The following is a 19,093-nucleotide window of genomic DNA, read 5'->3' on the forward strand; positions in this document are numbered from 1 at the left end:
AATACCAACCCATCAGCGAAACACTTTATAACATCCATGTACCTGGAGCACATTGTGCTGAGTGAAATTAGTGAGTGTCAACAGGACAAATATTGCATTAGACCAGTACGATAAAATGTCAAGGAAAAAAGAAATCAAAGAAATGTTTCCATTCAGAAAGAAACATTCTTTGAAGGCTACCAAAAATGACCGGGTGTTGATTGTGTTACTGTTGCTTCTGATCCATAGTGACCCCAGGTATGTACAGATGGAGACACTTCTTGGGCCTCTTGCATCCTGATTGTTGTTATATTTGAGCCCATTGGCACAGTGTCTACTGTGTCAGTCCATCTCTATGACGATCTTACTCTTCTGAATGCGCTTCTATTTTACCAACCATGGGGTCCTTTGCCAGGGCCTGGTCTCTCTTAGCATGTTCAAGGTACAGGAGACGAAGTCTTGCCATGTTCACATCTAAGGAGGTTCTAGTGGTACTTCTTCCAATACAGATATTTTCTCCACCCTCCCCCACCCCACACACCAGTCCATGGTACTACTTCCTCATCATGTATTTGTAAGTTTGTCATACTGTGGCAGCATGTGTGTTACTGGAAGAGAAGTCACTGATATTTCAGATACCAGCAGGGTCACCCAAAGTGGACAGGTTTCAGCAGAGCTTCCAGACTAAGAACAAACTACAATGAAGTAATTAGTTGTGTACCTCACAGGAATTAGCCAATGAAAGCCGTGGGAAGCAATGAAACAGTGTCAGATATTGAAAACTTCATGAGTACTAACAGAATATTTCCAAACAATAGCGCCAGAAGATGAGCCTCTCAGATCAGAAGGCACTCATAATATGACTCAGGAAGAGCTGCCTTCTGAAGTAGAGTAGGCTTTAATGGTGTGGGTGGACTAAAGTCTTTAGGACCTTCATTTGCTCATAGAGTATGACTCAAAATGAGAAGAAACAGTTTCAAACATCTATTAATAATAGGAACTTAGAATGTGTGAAGTATGAATCCAGAAAATTTGGAAGTTGTCAAAATTGAAATGGAGCACAAAGATCAACAGTCAAGGCATTAATAAGCTGAAGTCGTCTGGTATTGGTCATTTTTAATCAGAAAATAATATGGTTTACCTAGCCAGGAATGACGCTTTCAAAAGAAATAGAGTTTCATCTCAATCCTGACACAACATTCTTCTTCATATAAGCTAGATTATCTGATTATTTTATCAGCATACCTTAATGAGTACAGTGAGAGTATACAATCCTGACTTATACTTTTTCGAATATCATTGATATCACATACAAGTAAAATGTTGCTGAAGATTATCCAACAAGATTGCAGTAACACATTGGTAAGGTGCTACTAGAGGATCAGGCCAGATATGAAACAAAAAGGATCTCATTGCAGATGTGAGATGGATCTTGGCAATAAGGATAAATATTAGTAGTCACACTTGCTGCAAAAAGAGTAGTAAAGAGTCTTTAAGTGGAATCTGGATATAATCTGACCAGGAGTAGGAAGGCAAATTAAAACTAGATCCATGAATATATATGCAGGTTTAACAGAGATATTTCTACATGTGTATTTACATGTGCTGAAAATCAATATATATAAATATAGTAGCGCATACAGGGCCAAAGCTCAGAAAATGTGTTAGATCTAACCAAACAGTTGAAGTTAATGAGTTTCTGGGAATGGGGCCTCTTGACATAACATAGTCTAGAGAGAAAAAGTTCTCTATCCTCATTTGTGGAGGAGGAAGGGGTCTGAACAGCTTCATAGTGACCTTCTAGGAAACCACCAGTCTTTGTCTCTTACCATTGAAAGCAAAGAAGAATCCTGAAAATAAAAATTTCCTGGAAACAAGTATTCAAAAGAACTAATTTGACCACGCAAACCAAGCTTTAAGACCCTGACATCAGAAACTGAAAGACATTACAATTTCAGACATTACAATGTCTTTCCAGGATGGAGTTGTATAAAAGTGTGGAACAAAACATGAAACCAGAGAAAAGCCAGTTGATTGGTCTAAAGAAAAGACTGGAACTGTACCTCTTAAGCACGTAATGGCATGGACCTCAAGTCACCCCAATGGTTCAGCCAAACGATGGGTTTGCAAAATGAGCCATGACACCACGGAGAGTTACAACCCTTACACCAGTTTATAAAGCCAAAAGGGCAGCATGTGAATGAGAAAGGTTAACACGGCCAAAGTGTGAAGAGGACCGTTACATTGTGAGGACTGTAATCAGTGTCACAAAATGTAATGTGCATGAATTGCTGACTGAAAATCAGTATGTTTTGTAAACTTTCATCAAAATTACAATAAAAAGTTGGTTTCCAACAAGGTATCAATGGAACTATATATGCACATGCAATTTATAAACTATTCTTCACATGATCTTATTTTATTTGGAAGTAGTATATTCATTAGATATGGTTATACTTGACGTTGTAATTCACAGACATGGGGACATTCTTTGGACTCTTGTTTCCCCCAATCAATGACTGGGCTCAAATATAAATGATGATATATAGAGCATAAAATAGCTGTTAAGGTTCTATATATTTTACTTATCATATCTTGTCCATCAATCTCTCTGCACCTTGAAATATTATTTCTATGAAGACAGAATTTTGGTTTATTATCCTGATTACATTCCTAGCATCTAGAATAGTGTTTAGGAAATTATGGGAATTTAATAGATATTAGTTGGATGAACAAATAGTGACTGGAAATAGGTGGGGAAGAATATGTGAAAACATTTGATAAACTTATAGAACATCATGTTCAGCGGTCTAAAATCTAGCTTAGTTATTATAGCAAGAATAGAATAGGAAGTTCAGGTCACATTGAATGAGAGCTAGCTGGAGGCCACCCAAGGTCTCCACTTACATTCATGGTTGGGGCCACAGTTGCCCACCTTTCCATTATATACCGGAACAACATGAAGATCTTATCCGAGAGTCGATTGACATCCAATCTTGGATAGGGGAAATCTCTCCAGTGGTTGACATACTTGTAGATGGCTTTGCTGAACTTTTCAAGGGCTGCATTTTAAAAACACAAGCATAAATTGAGAAAAATATCAAGATGGGAAGGACAAGAAAATAAATGTAGAGCAAAGAGTACTGATGATTAATAAATGTGAAATAAAACAAGTAAAAAAATTAAACCTACTGCAATCAGGTTGATTCTGATGCACAGTGACCCCAGGTGATAGTGTAGACCTGCCCCACAGGGTTTTCTGTGGTGTAACTCTTACTGAAAGAGATTGACTGTCACATCTTTCCCAGTGCAGCAACAGTGTGCTCACAATACAGTTGAGTGCTTTAATCCCTAGACTGCTAGAGGTCTTTAAATGTACAATAGCTTCTGTAAAACCTTAGGACTATGTCAAATAAACATGTAAATCACAGTAGTGCAATGAAAATGAAACACATAATGGGATACTACTACATACCATAGAGATTGGCTAAAATGTATAATAGGTAATGGCAAATGTCCACCAGACATAGGTGTGAGATATTGCTAGTGGAAGTCTGAATTGATACAAAGGCTTTGGAAAACCCTTTGGCATTGCCTACCAATATTGAATGTGTCCTATGACTCAGCAGTTCTACACCTAGATATGCAACTATTAGAAATGAATATATGTAAGTACAAAAGAATGTATAAGAATGTTTATAGTAGTTTTTTTAGTCCTAACCACCCCCTAAGAAAAACAATTGAACTATATTTTAGTAATTTTATTGGTACATAATTCACATATAGTACAATAGTTCAACCACATTGAGAAGAGTTGCGCAATCATCACCACAATCAGTTTTAGAAAAATTTTTTCATTCTTGTACACATTATTATTAGATCCTCATTTCTCCTCAACTTCCCCTGCCATATCCACAAGAAACCATTAATCCAGTTACTATCTCTGTAAGTTTAGCTAGCCTAGATTTCATATACGGAAAAATATTTAAAAACACACCTATAAAGAATAATAAAACCGATAAAAACTCAATAGAAAAGAAAACAGAAAATATTAAAAACTAGAACAAATTTAAATGGATCATAAGGCAGATAAAATGATAGGGTGCTAAATTTTAACCCAACTGCATCTGCAACAATCCACTTTCTAATGCATTCTACACGACAGCAAAGTTATTCACATTCCTGGTGGTCCATGGTCAGAGGGACTCATTATGGTGTATTTTATGACTTGTATTTTCCCTTCACTTAAAAAAACAACAACAAATTGGAGGAACTTCCGGGATGATGGCGATGGAGTAACATACCAGAGGGAAACTGCAGAAGTCAGCCCAGGAGAGTTACTTAGAGGGAAATTCAACACTGCTGAATCGCAGGAGGAGCATCATAAAGGTAAATAGGCACAGACCCACAAGGTTTTGAGAGGCTGGGGGCTTTTGGTTTACCACAGTGGAGGCTGGCTAGTGCTTGATTTTAGGCCTGAGCCGGGACCATTTGGAGCCTGTGCTGGGGCTTAATCTCAACATAGCCTCAGCTGTGGCTGCCTCAGGGCAGGGATTAAATCCTTGCAGCTCCATGGGCAGGGATCCAGGCTCAGCTACATTGTTACTTTTGTTTCCCTCTCTTCTGTCTATATACAGTCTCAGCAGGCTTACCAACAAAATATGCCCTGGCCAGATGGCGTCACTGCAGAATTCTACCAACCATTTAGTGAAGAACTAACACCAATCCTACACAAACTCTTCCAGAACATAGAAAAAGATGGCAAACTCCCAAACTCCTTCTATGAAGCTAGTATAACTTGATATCCAAAGTGGGCAAGGATCCCACAAGAATCGATCACTACTGACCAATATCCCTAATGAACACCCATGCAAAAATCCTTAACAAAATATTGGCCAATAGAATACAAAAGTATATAAAACTAATAATTCACCATGACCAAGTGGGATTCATACCAGGGATGCAGGGATGGTTGAACATATGAAAGACCGTTAATATCATCCGCCACATTGACATGAAAACCTCTAAGAACCACATGATAATATTGATAAATGTAGAAAAAGTATTTGACAACATCCAACACCAGTTCCTGTTTAAAAAACTTGAGAAGCTAGGAATAGAAGGAAAATTCCTCAAGACAATACAAGCTATATATGAAAAACCAACAGTCAACATGGTATTCAATGGAGAAAAGACTAACACAATCCCACTGAAAAAGGGGACCAGAGAAGTAGGCCCCTTTTCTCCACTCTCACTTAATATCATTCTGGAGGTTTTAGCTAACAGCATAAGGCAAAGAAAAGTCATCAAAAGTATTTGTCTGAGGAAGGAAGAGGTGAAACTATCGTTATTTGCAGATGATATGATTTTATATATGGAAAATCCCAAAAGTTCCACAAGGGGAGCACTGGAAGCAATAGAGGAGTTTGGCAGAGTGGCAGGATACAAGATCAACAAACAGAAGTCCATCGGACTGTTATATACATTGGATAAAACCACAGATGAAAGAGGAGGTAAAGAAGGTAGGATCCTTCACAATAGTCAAACATAAATAGAAATTTCCAGGGATATACATGACTTAAAGAACAAAAGATCTATATGGGGAAAACTATAGAACACTATCAGAAGAAACCAAGAGTGACCTCAACAAAAGGAAGAATACCCCATGCTGGTGGATTGGAAGACTCAATATAGTTAAGATGTCAGTTCTGCCTAAGGAGCTATATAAGTTTAATGCAATCGCGATACAATTACCTTCCTCTTTCTTCAAAGAAATGGAAAAACTGATTACCAACTTCATATGGAGAGGGAAGAAGCCCCGAAGTAGCAGACAACTCCTCAAGAAGAACGACACAGTGGGAAGGCTTGCTTTACCTGACTGTAGGAGGCCTGGTAGGGCATGATCAAGGGTAATGTAACCAAGAGGAATTACTAAAACTCAAATGAAGACTGAATATGATAGTGGGACAAGAGCAAAGTCAAAGGAAATAGAGGAAAGAGCTAGGAGGCAAAGCGAATTTATAGAGGTCTAAATAAAGGCATGTACATATGAAAATATATCTATATATCAGGGTAGGGAAATAGATCTATGTGCATATATTTATAGGTTTATTATTAAGGTATCAGAAGGACACTGGGCCTCCACTCAAGTACTCCCTCAATGCAAGGATACTTTCTTCTATTAAGTTGGCATTCCCGATACACCTTCCCGATACAACCGCTGAAGACTAAGCGGGTGAATGAGCAAATGAGGTGAAGAGCACTGATGGTGCCTGGCTACCTAAAGATATAGCCTCTGGGGTCTTAAAGGCTTGAAGCAGCCATCTAGCTCAGAAGCAACAAAGCCCACGTGGAAGAAGCACACCAGCCTGTGTCATCTCGAGGTGCCAAAGGGATCAGTTATCAGGCATCCACGAACAAAAAATGATATCATGTGTGCTCACCTCCCTGATACAATTGCTGGGTGCATAAGCAAATATGGCGAAGAAAGTTGATGGTGCCTGGCTAGCAAAAGATATAGTATCTTGAGTCTTCAAGGCTTGAAAGTAAACAAGCGGCCATCTAGCTGAGAAGCAACAAAGCCCACGTGGAAGAAGCACATCAGCCTGTATGATCACGAGGTGTCAAAGGGACCAGGTATCAGGCATCATCAGAACAAAAAATCATATCATAGTGAATGAGGGGGTGAGTGCAGAGTACAGACCCAAAGTCCATTTGTAGGCCACTGAACATCCCCCTTACAAAAAGTCATGGGGAGGAGACAAACCAGTCAGAGTGCGATGTAGCAACAATGAAATATACAACTTTCCTCTAGTTCCTAAATGCTTTTTCCTCCCCAACTATCACGATCCCAATTCTACCTTACAAATATGGCTAGACCAGAGGATGTATAATAGAAACAGATGGAATCCAGGGCAGACAATCTGTTCAGGACCAATGATGTGAATAGCCATACTCGGAGGGTGGAGGGAGGGTGGGTTGGAAAGGGGGAACCGATTACAAGGATCTACATGTGATCTCCTCCCCAGGGGATGGACAACAGAAAAGTGGGTGAAGGGAGACGTCGGACAGGGTAAGATATGACAGAATAATAATTTACAAATTATCAAGGGTTTATGAGGTAGTGGGGAGCAGGGAGGGAGGGGGAAATGAGGAGCTGATACCAGGGGTTTAGGTGGAGAGCAAATGTTTGGAGAATGATGAAGGCAATGAATGTACAAATGTGCTTTACACAATTGATGTATGTATGCATTGTGATAAGAGTTGTATGAGCCCCTAATAAAACAATTAAAATAAAATAAAAAACAAACAAAAAACAGAAACAGCTTTAAAATGGATCAAAGACAGATAAAATGATAACATATGACATTTTGAAAAGGCTATTCACATCTTTGAGCTTTCGTCAGCGGGGAGTCACTGGAGGCTTAACCCATGTCTAGACCTTGCGAGTAATTTTTGGGCTTCCACTGTCACACATAGCCTTCGGCAAATCAGGTTTTCACAGTTCAAGCTCAGATACCATTCCCTACTTTAGGTTTGGATTACGTTATTTACAATCCTTGGATTACAGAGGCTGGTGTGCTTCTTCCATGTAGACTCATTGATGTCTCACTTACATGACTGTTTTGGAAAAAAAGGCTTTTAAGATCCCAGGCACTATTCTTTCTGATAGTTGGGCACCATGTAATTTCTTCACTACACTTTGCTATAGCACTCTTGTCTTACGTGATCTATTCAAGAGTTTGTGAATCAAGCAGGGCCATGTCCTAAGAACTAGTTGCTCTTAGATAGGGGCTAGAGTTAAGTGCAAGTCCCAAATCCATTCATGAAGCTATGGTTTATATTTGTCTCTGGTTCACATTAGAGACATTTTTATCATTTTATGTTAGAGAACATTTATCAATAATCACTCAGGGGTGTCACTTCCACCACCACCAAGTCAATGCGGACGCATAGTGACCGTATAGGACAAGATAGACCTGCCCTTGTGAGAGTCTGAATCTATAAAGCTTCATAGGAGTAAAAAGCCTCATCCTTCCCCCGTGGATCTGGCTGGTTCCCTCGAACTGCTGACCTTGTATTTAGCAGCCCAATGTGTAACCACAAATGATTTGATAGCGTCTTTAGTGTAGCCAATTGTATAGACCATAATAGAAATAATCTAAGTATTTGACAACAGGTAGAATGGATAAATTGTAAAAAAGGCATACAGTGGAATGCAGCAATGAAAATTAACCATGACTACACAAAAGAGCATGTATGGATTTTATACACAAAAGTGAACTATGACATTAGAAGTCAGGATCATGATTACCTTTGTGGGGAAGGGGGAAGGTGGTGATTATTAGGCAAAACAAGGGTTTTTTTCTGGGATGGGGGAAGGTTGCATGTCCGGATCTGAGTGGCAGTAAAATGGCTATGTCACTGTGATAACACACCAATATGCACAGCTTTGATTTGTACTCTTTTCAGCGTGTATATTTTAATTCAATAAAACTAAACATACTTTTTTATCTCAAAAAATCATTTTCATCACTAATCCACGTATACTGGCATTACATGCATTAAAAATATGATATTTTTATTTCAACCCTCCTCTTGGGCTACTCATTTTATGGATGAAAAAGAAAATCCATTGTCCACTTCTTTAAAGACACCTCACACGAAGATTACTCTGGAGAGGAGAGCCCTTCGGAGACCCCACGTGTTTCAGTTCTAGAGCGAGCTGTCTTCTCTCCACATCCTTTCGGTTTCTTGGAGGGTTTCTTTTAATACTTTATCGCTGTTTTGCGTGTGTTCTCCCTCCATTGACCTCTGTGCAATGGGAGGAAATGGATGGTGTTTTGTCCATGAAGGATATTCATTGTAACCAGCATAATATTTGCTTCTGTGTCGATTGATAGAGTGATAAGTATATAAGAACCACTTAAATTTCATCTCTTTTCCTTTGTAGCAACCATGCATACATTGCTTTAGCACAGAGTACTTAGATAACTTTATAACATAAAAAGAGAGACTCTATTATTAATTGCCATAATGATGTCCTGCTTTGCTTTCCTTGTTATTAAGATTGGGGGTAAGCACGGTATTAGAAATTAATGTTTCTTTGCAAGAGCACATTATTAATTATTATAGCAAGTGGGGATATTAAAAAAATTAGTAAGGTGACTAATGCGGTATAGTTACTCAAGTTCTTGAGTCATACTTTCATATTTAGGTTAGAGCATTGGCACATAGTAAATTCTAAATATATGTCAGATAAAAATATTAACTTCAATGAAGGTAGATTCAGAGAAAAGAAGCATCATAGGATGGGATTGACGTGGTTTCTGGGAAAAGAAGACTCTCAAAGAAAAGAAAAGAAAATAGGATTTTAAATATAAAATATTAATACTGCGGTATATTAATGGTCGAAAGTATCTTAGCAATGGCTTCGTCTGATGTTGTCCCAAGGAGAACCAGGCTGGGACAAGGTCATGGTCACCTGGTGCAGACAAAGTTCAGGTCTGCACATCCATCCCAGAAGCCCTTCCCCTAAATTCCAAAGGTTTTCTTTTTGGAATCCCTGGACACATTCTTCCATAGCTTGATTACTACAGATGAAGTTTAAGTTTGGGATACATTAAATAAAACACATGCTATAAGCCTACACACTATAAAATATTTACTGTAGATAGATTTAATACTTTACCCGTTCACTTTGGTTCATTTGACTTTTGATGAGTAACTGTATTTTGATTAGGTTGTTTTCTCATCATCATCATTATATTACATTATAATCAAATGTCAGCATTTAGTCCATTTATAAGGGCTGGGATGCTCTCACAATCATCACATATAAAGTATAGTACAATGAAGGAAGGACTCCAAGAGAAATGGGTCTTATTTGGCAGTGGAAAGAGAGAGAGAATAGATTGGTGGCCATATAGACCCGGCTTTGAATGCTACCAGTGCATCTTAATGACTGTGTTCCCAGCTTGGAAAAACTGCTTATGTTTCTTGGACCTCAGTTTCTCATCTGTAAAATAGCCTAATTGCAACTATTTTGCAAAGTGGCTGTTAGGATTGGGTAAAATAAAATCCCTTCAGAGAGCATCACATGTGGGAGGCCTGAAAAAGCTATATTATCATGAGAAAAGGCAAGACTAAAGCAAAAGGAGAAACAAGGCATTTGCTCCATTTTTAGCCCAGTTTATCGTTTTATGGGAAGAGGAAGGCACAGGGATACCCACCCACGCAGAAAGCTTCCTTCATCCTCTCCTCCTCGGCCAGCCTGAGCATGGTTTGCATGGTGAGCAGGGTCATCATCATGAAAGGAATGCTCTGAGACACTGCGGAGAGGGGTGAGAGAAGAAAGCCATCGTCTTCGCATATGGAGGGCACCCTTCCTCTCCTCATGCCGACACAAAGCCTGGGCTGGTGCTCTTGGAGGAGGAAGACCTCCTCAGTCCCCGTGCCCTGCCTCAATGCCAAGCTGCACTTCGAAAAGGAAGGCAGAGTCACTTGGTTTAGAATCAAACATTACCTATATAGTCACCTATCTATACCTGAGGTTGAGTGGCAATGACTTATTTTGATTATTATTTTACTACTGTCTAGCTGCACCACCAGAACTTGCCTAGCACAAGCAATATCAACCCTGCCAAGAATGACAGCACATATAACCGGGCCCCTCCCGCAAGTCCACTGGAGGGTTGCATCTTCCACAGAGTGGCTAGTGGGTTTGAACTGCTGACCTTGGGGTCAGCAGCTCAATGCTAACATAGTTCTGCCAGAGTTCATTAGTACACGCAATAGGTGTTCAATAAATATCTGTTAAACAAAGTAGTAGGCAACCCTTATGATAGATAAGCAAGGGTTTAATGGTTTACAGAATATACTGTGTGAAAAATATGCTTATGTAAGTCCAGGGCTAGCTAAAAAGGAAGGCGAGTAAGGGTGGAAGAGAGTCTAGGCAGACTCAGAACAGAGTGGATTAACAGTATCTGATCAGCAGACTCATCTATGCAAATAACCTGCCCCCATGCCTCTCTCGGTATTCTTGAATACGACAGATGGCCGAGATACTCTCTCTGAATTTCACTTGTTCCCATTAGGTTTTAGGTAACTAGTGGTGGGTCTTTTCCAGAGAAAGCATGGCTAGTATTCCCTGTGTACCATAGCTCGTTGCCAGTTCAGCCAGAGCGAGCACAACAAACTCATTTGGCAGCTCGAGGATCCTGAAGTTACTTTGCACTTCGTACATCACAGAGTTGAAATCGTGCGCAGCAAGGGACACCAAGACCTCACCAGCGAGCATTCGGACTTCGCGGAGGACCTGAGGGAGCAAGTGAAAACACGAATCACGACTAGGGGAGGAGGAGAGAGCCCGTGAAGGGGAACAGCGCGCAATGACGCGGACATCCTGTCTGGGAAAACGGGCAGCGACAAAGCCGTGGTGGAGGACTCGAGGTCAGATGTCAGCAGCGGGGAAAGCAGAGCTGATCTGAACGTGCGTAAAAGTCATGTTGTGATAGAGAGTTTGTGAACTTGAGGTCAGTACACGTTTTCTTGCTGTTTGCTCAGATACCACGGGCATAGGGTTATTTTTTGTGTTTAAGTGATATGAATTAGTGAAGTGGAAAGACTAAAGGGAATCATGATGGAAACTGGGAGGAATGAAGAGATTTAGATTTCAGAAATGTCACAGTCTAATAATCGTTAATATTGGAGCTCTTGAGAGGAACTTCTGCTCCTAGTAACAGTGGATTATGTAAATCTGATCAACCCATTTTGCTGGGGATAATAAAAGATCTGGATAATAGACTTAAGGTATATTTTTAAGAAGCACTAAACAGCTAACATCATTGAGAGGAGTTATTGAGTTTAGTTAGGGAAAATAATAAGAATCTAGAGATGAGTTCCATATTTTAGTCTGTTTTGGGAAGATCGAGTTCAAGATCAACCAACAGTAAACTAGAGCAACTCCACCCATCACTTTTGTGGACTAAGATCCCAAAGGGCTGTACTTAGATATAAAATTTAGCTGGAAGCAAGCAAGTCCTCACGTGGATTACAATCCAGCTGAGAGTCACCTAGGTGGCTCTGGGATCCGCAGGTTTTGAAACTGAGCATAGATCTTTAGTGCCCTTGGCAGGAACAAATGAAAACTCTTTCTAGAGGGAAATATCATCATCCTAGGACTCAAATTGTTTTACAAATAAGTTTTCAGAGACAATGTCCTGAAGACATAAAAAGACAAGAATTCTCAAGCAGGTCAGGAAACTATATACTCTAGCTATGTGTTTTATCAATAGATAGCTGTGGTACTTTGAAAAAAAAAATATATATATATATTTCTTTTTTTCCAGAGAAAAACTTCCTCATCTCATAGTGGATGCTATACAACCTCTACAGTGTCTCATGGATTTTATTTAGTTTAGTTCAGAATTAATAACTGGATTATGTAAGGAGAGGGGATCCAGGTCATAGCATCAATGTAGAAAAAGTCGATGGTCAGCCACATGGATGAAATTGGGAACTTTGTTATGGGCCTTGCTTCTGATTTACTGTAAACAAAAGTGAGAGCCCAAGATTCATGGGTGGAGCTACATAAGAACCCTCTGGAAAGCTAGCCCAGTCTAAAACTGAGGGATGGGAGCAAAGTGGTGACTACGTGGAGTGCTTGGGAGAGAGGAGGAGAGAAGACCAAAGGCATAAATCTGACCTGAACAGTTATAACTTTGTCAGTAGATCCCCGGCTATGATGCTGGTTGGACCTGATGTGCTTCCTAGAATTTTCTGTATTTTTGGTTTGTATTGTTTTGTGTGATTTTTGTTTGTTCATATTAGAGTGTATCTCAAAGGTGTAATGTTAGCGTAGGTCACCCTCCTGAAGCTGTACTATATGTATTTCTGTTTTTCGGTATATGAAACCCAGGATTGTTGAGCCTATAGGGACAGCAAGTAGAATAAGGGTTCGGGGTACAGTGGTGGAGGTGGGGGGGGGGAAAGGGAGAGGCTTGTAAGGAGTCCATGGAGACAAAGATTGTTGGGAAATCGATTGTGGTAGCAATTGTACAATTCTACTAGACATGATTGAAATATGGAATGATATGATCTCCCAACTAATAAAACAAGACAAAACAAAAACACTTACATTGTCATCTCTCATGTCCTTAGAAGCATAATAAATCAATCGCTGCACAAGTGCATCGTCCAAGATATCTGAATTCTGTATAACAGTAGTAAGTTGACTATAAATGTCTTCCTGTGAACATATGAACATACACACAGAAAATTGGGTTGTAGAACAAATGGAATAAGCTGAGTGGAAAATAACAGCACAATTGAATCTGCAATACATCTCTCTACCATACAAAAGACTTTACATAGCTTAATTGTTGCTTCCTGAGAAAAATATGCATCTTTAGAAAGCAAATTATTACATATCAAACAAAGTTTATTAAAACACTTGGTTTTAATTGGAGGCTGGGTGTTGCTGTGAGGTTGAATCGGTTTTAATGGAGCTTCTATATGAAAACACAAAACAAACACAACAAGCTAGGAAGAGAGGCCTAGCCATCTACTTCAGAAAGCCAGACTACCCTTTAGCTACTCAGGAATATCTGCTTTGAGTGTTATACTCTTTTAAGATCTATCTCCATGGGATAAAATGAACAATGCAACCTGAAAGGTTAGATAGCAATGCTAGCGGGCATTGGATTTATGTTAATCAAAAGGGAGAACTCAAAAAAGCGACTAATTTTACAACTTGAATTAATCATGTGATTGAATTTGTATGTTAACTGGCATGCTTACTGTGCATAGCCCACACCACCACCAGCAGCAACAACAACAAATAATTTCTGTGAACATAGAAAGCCCTTTGGATCACAACAGTCGAATCCCATTGTAGATGGGGCTGCCTGATAATAATGTCAGATAATAATAGCCACATCTCTGTGGCAAGATGTTATGGAAGGCAGAAGCGGACTAGCTGATACCTGCAAGTCTCCTGGAAATCACTCTTGTGGGGGCCTCCAGGGAATGGAAATGTCCACCACTCCCAGGGAGTGACTATTCACCATGGAACACCCTGTAACTCCTGAGCTGTGAGTACAGATCCTAAGGGAGATTTCTAAGACCTTGTTTCATATGTAAAACTTAAGGAGGGAGGTTGTGAACCCCGTGGGACAGATAATGCATCTGGCCAGTGGCCTGGCCAACAACTATGTGTGAAGTCTCTTTTAAATCTATTAGATGCTCACATGTTCTCTGGAAGCAGAAGAACACTGTGCTGCCTGGCCTGGCACTATGTCTGTAATTGATTGTGGATTAGACTATGATCCATTGGCTGATTTTTAGAAGTAGATTGCCCAGTCCTTGTTAGCCTGGAAGTGCCATTTGAAGCCTGCTCACTACTACAGTAAAATAGAAGCCTCCAGGTGGAGACGGATGGGTGATGGCTGTGCATGAGGTGCATTGGCCCAGATTCAACTCCAGGTCTCTTTGGTAGAAGGTGAGATTGTATCACAGAACCCTGCGACTTCCATTCAGTGCTGGGTCTGTCGCTGGCATTGGTAGGTGCTGTAGAGCAGGTTCTGACTCAACGTGGACCAATGTACAACAGAACAAAACACTGTCTGGCTCTGCATTGTCCTCTCTGTTGTTGTTTGAGTGGATTGTGGCGGCCACTGTGGAAGTTCATCTTGTTGAGGCTCTTCCCCTTTTTTCGACCCCTCTATTCTGTAAGCATGACGTTCTTTTCCAAGGACTGGCCTCTCCTGATAACATGTCCAAAATACATGCGATGAAGTCTCACTTTTCTTGCTTCTAAGGAACATTCTGGCTGCACTTCTTCCAAAACGGATTTGTTTGTTCTTTTGGTAGTCCATGACACTTTTAATATTCTTCACCAGCACCCTGATTTAAGTGCATTGATTCTTCTTCAGTGTTCATTATTCCATGCTAACTTTCATATGTACATGAGGCAGTTGAAAATACTATGGCTTAGGTCAGGTGCACCTTCGTCTTTTAAGTAATATCCTTCCATTTCAACACTCCGAAGAGTTCCCAGTACAATGTGTCATTTGAACTCAACTGCTGTTTCCATGAGCAAGATGACATTCTTGACAATGTTCATCTTTTCTGCTATTGTTATGGTGTCACCTACTCGTCCAGTTCTGAGGATTTTTATTTTCTTTGTTTATGTTAAATTGTAATCCACACTGAAGGCTGCAATTTTTGCTCTTCATCAGCAAGTGCTTCAAGCCCTCTCCACTTTCAGCAAGCTAGATTGTGTCATCTACATATTTCAGGTTGTGAATAAGTCTTCCTCCAATCCTGTTCTTCTTCATATTATTCAGCTTCTCTGATTATTTGCTCAGCATCCAGATAAAATAAATATAATGAGAGGATACAACCCAGAAAGCCAACTCTCTTGGTTTTAAACCAGGCAATATTCCTTTTTCTGTTTACACAACTCCCTCTTGATCCATATACAGGTCTGAATGAGCACAACTAAGTGTTTGGAAATTCCCATTCTTCGGAGAAGGCTATTTTTGTGATGATAAGTGACTACACATAGTTATTGGTATTTTATATAAGGTTGATGAAGCCACAAAAGCTTCAATGCCCACAGAAAATAAAAGCTCTAATTTTGAAATAGTCTTATTAATGATGAGTTGGGGAGACATTTGAGGGTTTCCATAAAGCTTACACCCATTCTGACGATAGTGACCCTATAAGACACAGCAGAATGGCCTCATGGGGTTTTCAAGACGAAGCTGCCTGCCATCTCCTCCTGGATGGCTGGTGCGTTTGAGCTGCCTGCATTTTAGTCAGCAGCTGAGTACTTAACCGCTGTAACACCGGGGCTCCTGACAGTTCCATAGGCTTCCTTAAATTATATATGATAAAGCCATAATCCCCAGGGAGGAGTGCACTTTACTGAGTTTGTAGAACTGGATACTTGTTCTTTAAAAATGTTGCTGGTCAAATATTATAGCGCATTCCATATGAATTTCCTGGAAACCACACCACAACCACACCACACCACACCACAAACCACACCACACCACAAACGCAACCAGAGAGAAAGAAGCAATTTGAGAGAAGGAAAGGTTTATGTAACTGTTGCAACTTTTGCCTTACCTTGTAACTTTTGCCTTACCTTGATAATATTATCTTCCTTGTTCAGCATGCTGATAGTGAGGTTTATATCTCCAAATATCTCTAGAAGGTACAGAAAAAATAATTAAGACATGTGCAGACAAGTGACTACTATCACCGAAGGTTTCTTTCCCCTGTCTCCCTCTACCGTGACTGCTAGCCCTTTGCTAGCAAGGGCTAGATCTTATTCATATTTCATGTCCTTGGCATACTTGGAAACCAGGCTGAGTAAAAAATAGTACTTAAACATTTTGAATTAAACATGGAGGGGAAAATATAATTATTGGATTCCTGTTTATCTTTAGTTAGTGGGTACCCCTGTGCTTAACTGTCTTTCTAGTAAGGCCTGGCTGTAAAATTCCATGAGCTTGGTCCCTACTATGCCTGAAATGAAGGCAATTATGCTGTGTAGCTGTTTATTTGCGGCTCCACTCTCTGTGAATCTTCTCTTTTCTTTCTGACACTGTCTTCTGACTTATCCACCTTCCTTGCCTTGCCAAGTCCCTTATCAGAGACCAGGCTCAATGGGACTTTGCTGTTTTCTGGTTATATTTTTGCCTTGCCCTTTTGGAAGACTCAAAAAAAATATAGTCAAAGAAAGTGAGGATTTTTTTAGGCCACATGGCAAAATGCCTTTGGGGTGGTTATTTCTCATGAGCCTTGAACAATTCCTCACTTCTTTAGGACAGTGTTTTTGTAAATTTGATAGGGAGTCACATTTGAAAATATTTCCAAAGAACTTTTATTACAGGATTAAAAATTAATTGAGAATCTGCCTTTCTTTGATAGGTAGCCACTTTCTCCTCAGCAGACTTTAAGTGGTTAAAGCAGGTAAGTCACAGGTATCCCCTGGGCTCCTTCGTCCGTCTAGCATTGGTCCCGTACAATCGACATAATGTCATTATTTTGGAATAAAAGGAGAATAGATTGAAGGGGAGAATAGGTAGAAAGTGTCTTATTTTAGCATGACATTTCTTAAAACTTTGAATATAATATCTCACACCACCCTCCATACATGTGCATATGGTCACACAAACATGAAACACTCCGCAGCAGGGCCCGAACCCTGCACGATCTGAAGATGTTTACCTAGGGTTTCCTCCATGGCACGAGTCATGTCTTGGCTGTGTCAGGCTCTCCTACGAGGTAGTACTTAAGTATCGCAAAGGGTACAACTAAAAAAAAAAATCAAAGAAGCACGTTGGCAAGTTTCTCATATGAGGTTCACATAAGGTTGTCTAACAGAACGTCCCTCTTCCACTTGATTGGCACTATGATCTGGGCGCTTCCAGTGGTGGCTTGCTGTTGAGGAGAATAACACTGTGTCCTATCATATGACATTTTCTTGCTTCTGAGCTCCCGCTGTCCAACAAAATGGCTGCATCTCACCAAATCTTGTCCCTTTGGTGGAGACCAGCGTATCTGAGAAAAAGGAAGAAATTAGAGACTGCGTCCCAAACCATTGTTGTAGTCCAAAGGAGGTCCTCTCCCTAAAATTGGGTCCATTGGTCACGAATTTGGGAATGGGTTTCAGTGGTTACTTTACTGGCTTGATGTTGGTAAAGCCTTTATGGTGATCTTGTGGATTGTTCTACTTGGTGAAAGTTAGTCACACTAACTGGGCATGCTCAATAGAACGGAATGCCCAGCAGGGGCAGTTGAATGGAACTTCCAACTGACGGCAGGAAAGCAAGACCTTTTCTGTCTCCTGCCCACTTCCACTCATTGATTTGTTTTGGGTTGGGTACTCACTGCAGGCTCAGGGTTTTGTTTTGTTTCCCAGACTCTATTTTCTCTTCTTATTTTTAAGTCCATACTTTGTATCCATAATGCTTTCAATTTTGCTCGTGTAGAGCCAACTTTGTCTGATCACACTCATCTGCAAACCTAATCTCCACAATCTCCAGTGTATATCCAGGCACAATGCAAATGTAGGAGACATTAGAAAATAGGAAGGGTCTTAGTCGTCTCGAGCTGGCTGTGGATGGGGCTCATGACAGTTCCCAGCTTCTTGGTGGTCCTCTACTTTATCGATGTCTTCCTACTTTTATCAATTTTCTCTCGCTATCTTCCCTTATCAATGAAGCTCCTAACTACAGTTTCAGATACTTTTACAGAAGTCCTCAGCAATCTGGTGGTAAGGAACATTTTAAAATTCCCACGCCAGACTCACTTTTTCTTAGAAGTGCTTTATAATAGAAATTACCTGGTGTCTTTATTAAAGTACCAATTTCAGGCTTGACCTCAGACCTAGATAATTAGAATAGGAGCAGAAATCTGTATCTGAATTTGCCAGGTAAATCTTAGACATTCTAATATCTGAGAAATACTGGTCAAGATCTGTGCTTCGCTCCTCAGTTGCAGATAACTGAAAATTTAGCGTATTGAATGTGTTTGGTATTTATTGTGCTTGGGTGAAAACAACAGCGACTTTTCTCCATAACCATCCTATTCACCTACTGGACGGTGGGACCACTAAGCATAGGCTAGAGAGAGATGCAGGAGCTTCAAAAGTAAAATGAAAAGAGGGTGGGATTTTTCAAGAAACGTTTAAAAGCCCTTTAGTATTGGGGTAATTATGAATAGCCCAGAACTCAACTCAGCAGAGAAAATAAAAATGTTGAAAATTATGTACCATTTTTCATCTATAGAATTTAAAGATCAATGTGAAATAGAAGCAATATAAGAAAGTGATCCATATAGGTAATTGTTATAATAATTTTTTTACTTTCTCGTGAATGGTGTTAAATGATATTTCTGAATGTTTGTACATGATGGCTTCCTTGATATGATAGAGATTCGGAACATTTGGAGATGGTTTAGGTTGATGGCAATTTATTCAGCAGGGTAATCAAAGCAAAAATACATATGCAAATATATACATGGATATATATACATATACATATATATATACCCAAATTTGTTTACAGAAAAGCAAAATCATGGAAAAATCTTTCTTTTT

General features: G+C 39.8%; 1 protein-coding gene across 1 annotated transcript in view; it reads right to left on the bottom strand.

The window, feature by feature from the left end:
* Positions 1-17,248, bottom strand: part of MROH2B (maestro heat like repeat family member 2B) — a 104,126-nt gene extending 86,878 nt beyond the window's left edge. The window contains exons 1-6 of the mRNA XM_075542646.1: positions 17,221-17,248; positions 16,133-16,194; positions 13,118-13,228; positions 11,137-11,296; positions 10,212-10,310; positions 2,887-3,041 (exon numbers count right to left, since the gene is read on the bottom strand). Of these exons, the coding sequence (XP_075398761.1) occupies positions 2,887-3,041; positions 10,212-10,310; positions 11,137-11,296; positions 13,118-13,228; positions 16,133-16,194; positions 17,221-17,248 (615 nt within the window). The remainder of the gene's footprint in view (positions 1-2,886; positions 3,042-10,211; positions 10,311-11,136; positions 11,297-13,117; positions 13,229-16,132; positions 16,195-17,220) is intronic.
* Between the last annotated feature and the right edge of the window lie 1,845 nt (positions 17,249-19,093).

The sequence above is a fragment of the Tenrec ecaudatus genome, chromosome 2 (genome assembly GCF_050624435.1).
Source record: "Tenrec ecaudatus isolate mTenEca1 chromosome 2, mTenEca1.hap1, whole genome shotgun sequence".
NCBI classification, from domain to species: domain Eukaryota; kingdom Metazoa; phylum Chordata; class Mammalia; order Afrosoricida; family Tenrecidae; genus Tenrec; species Tenrec ecaudatus.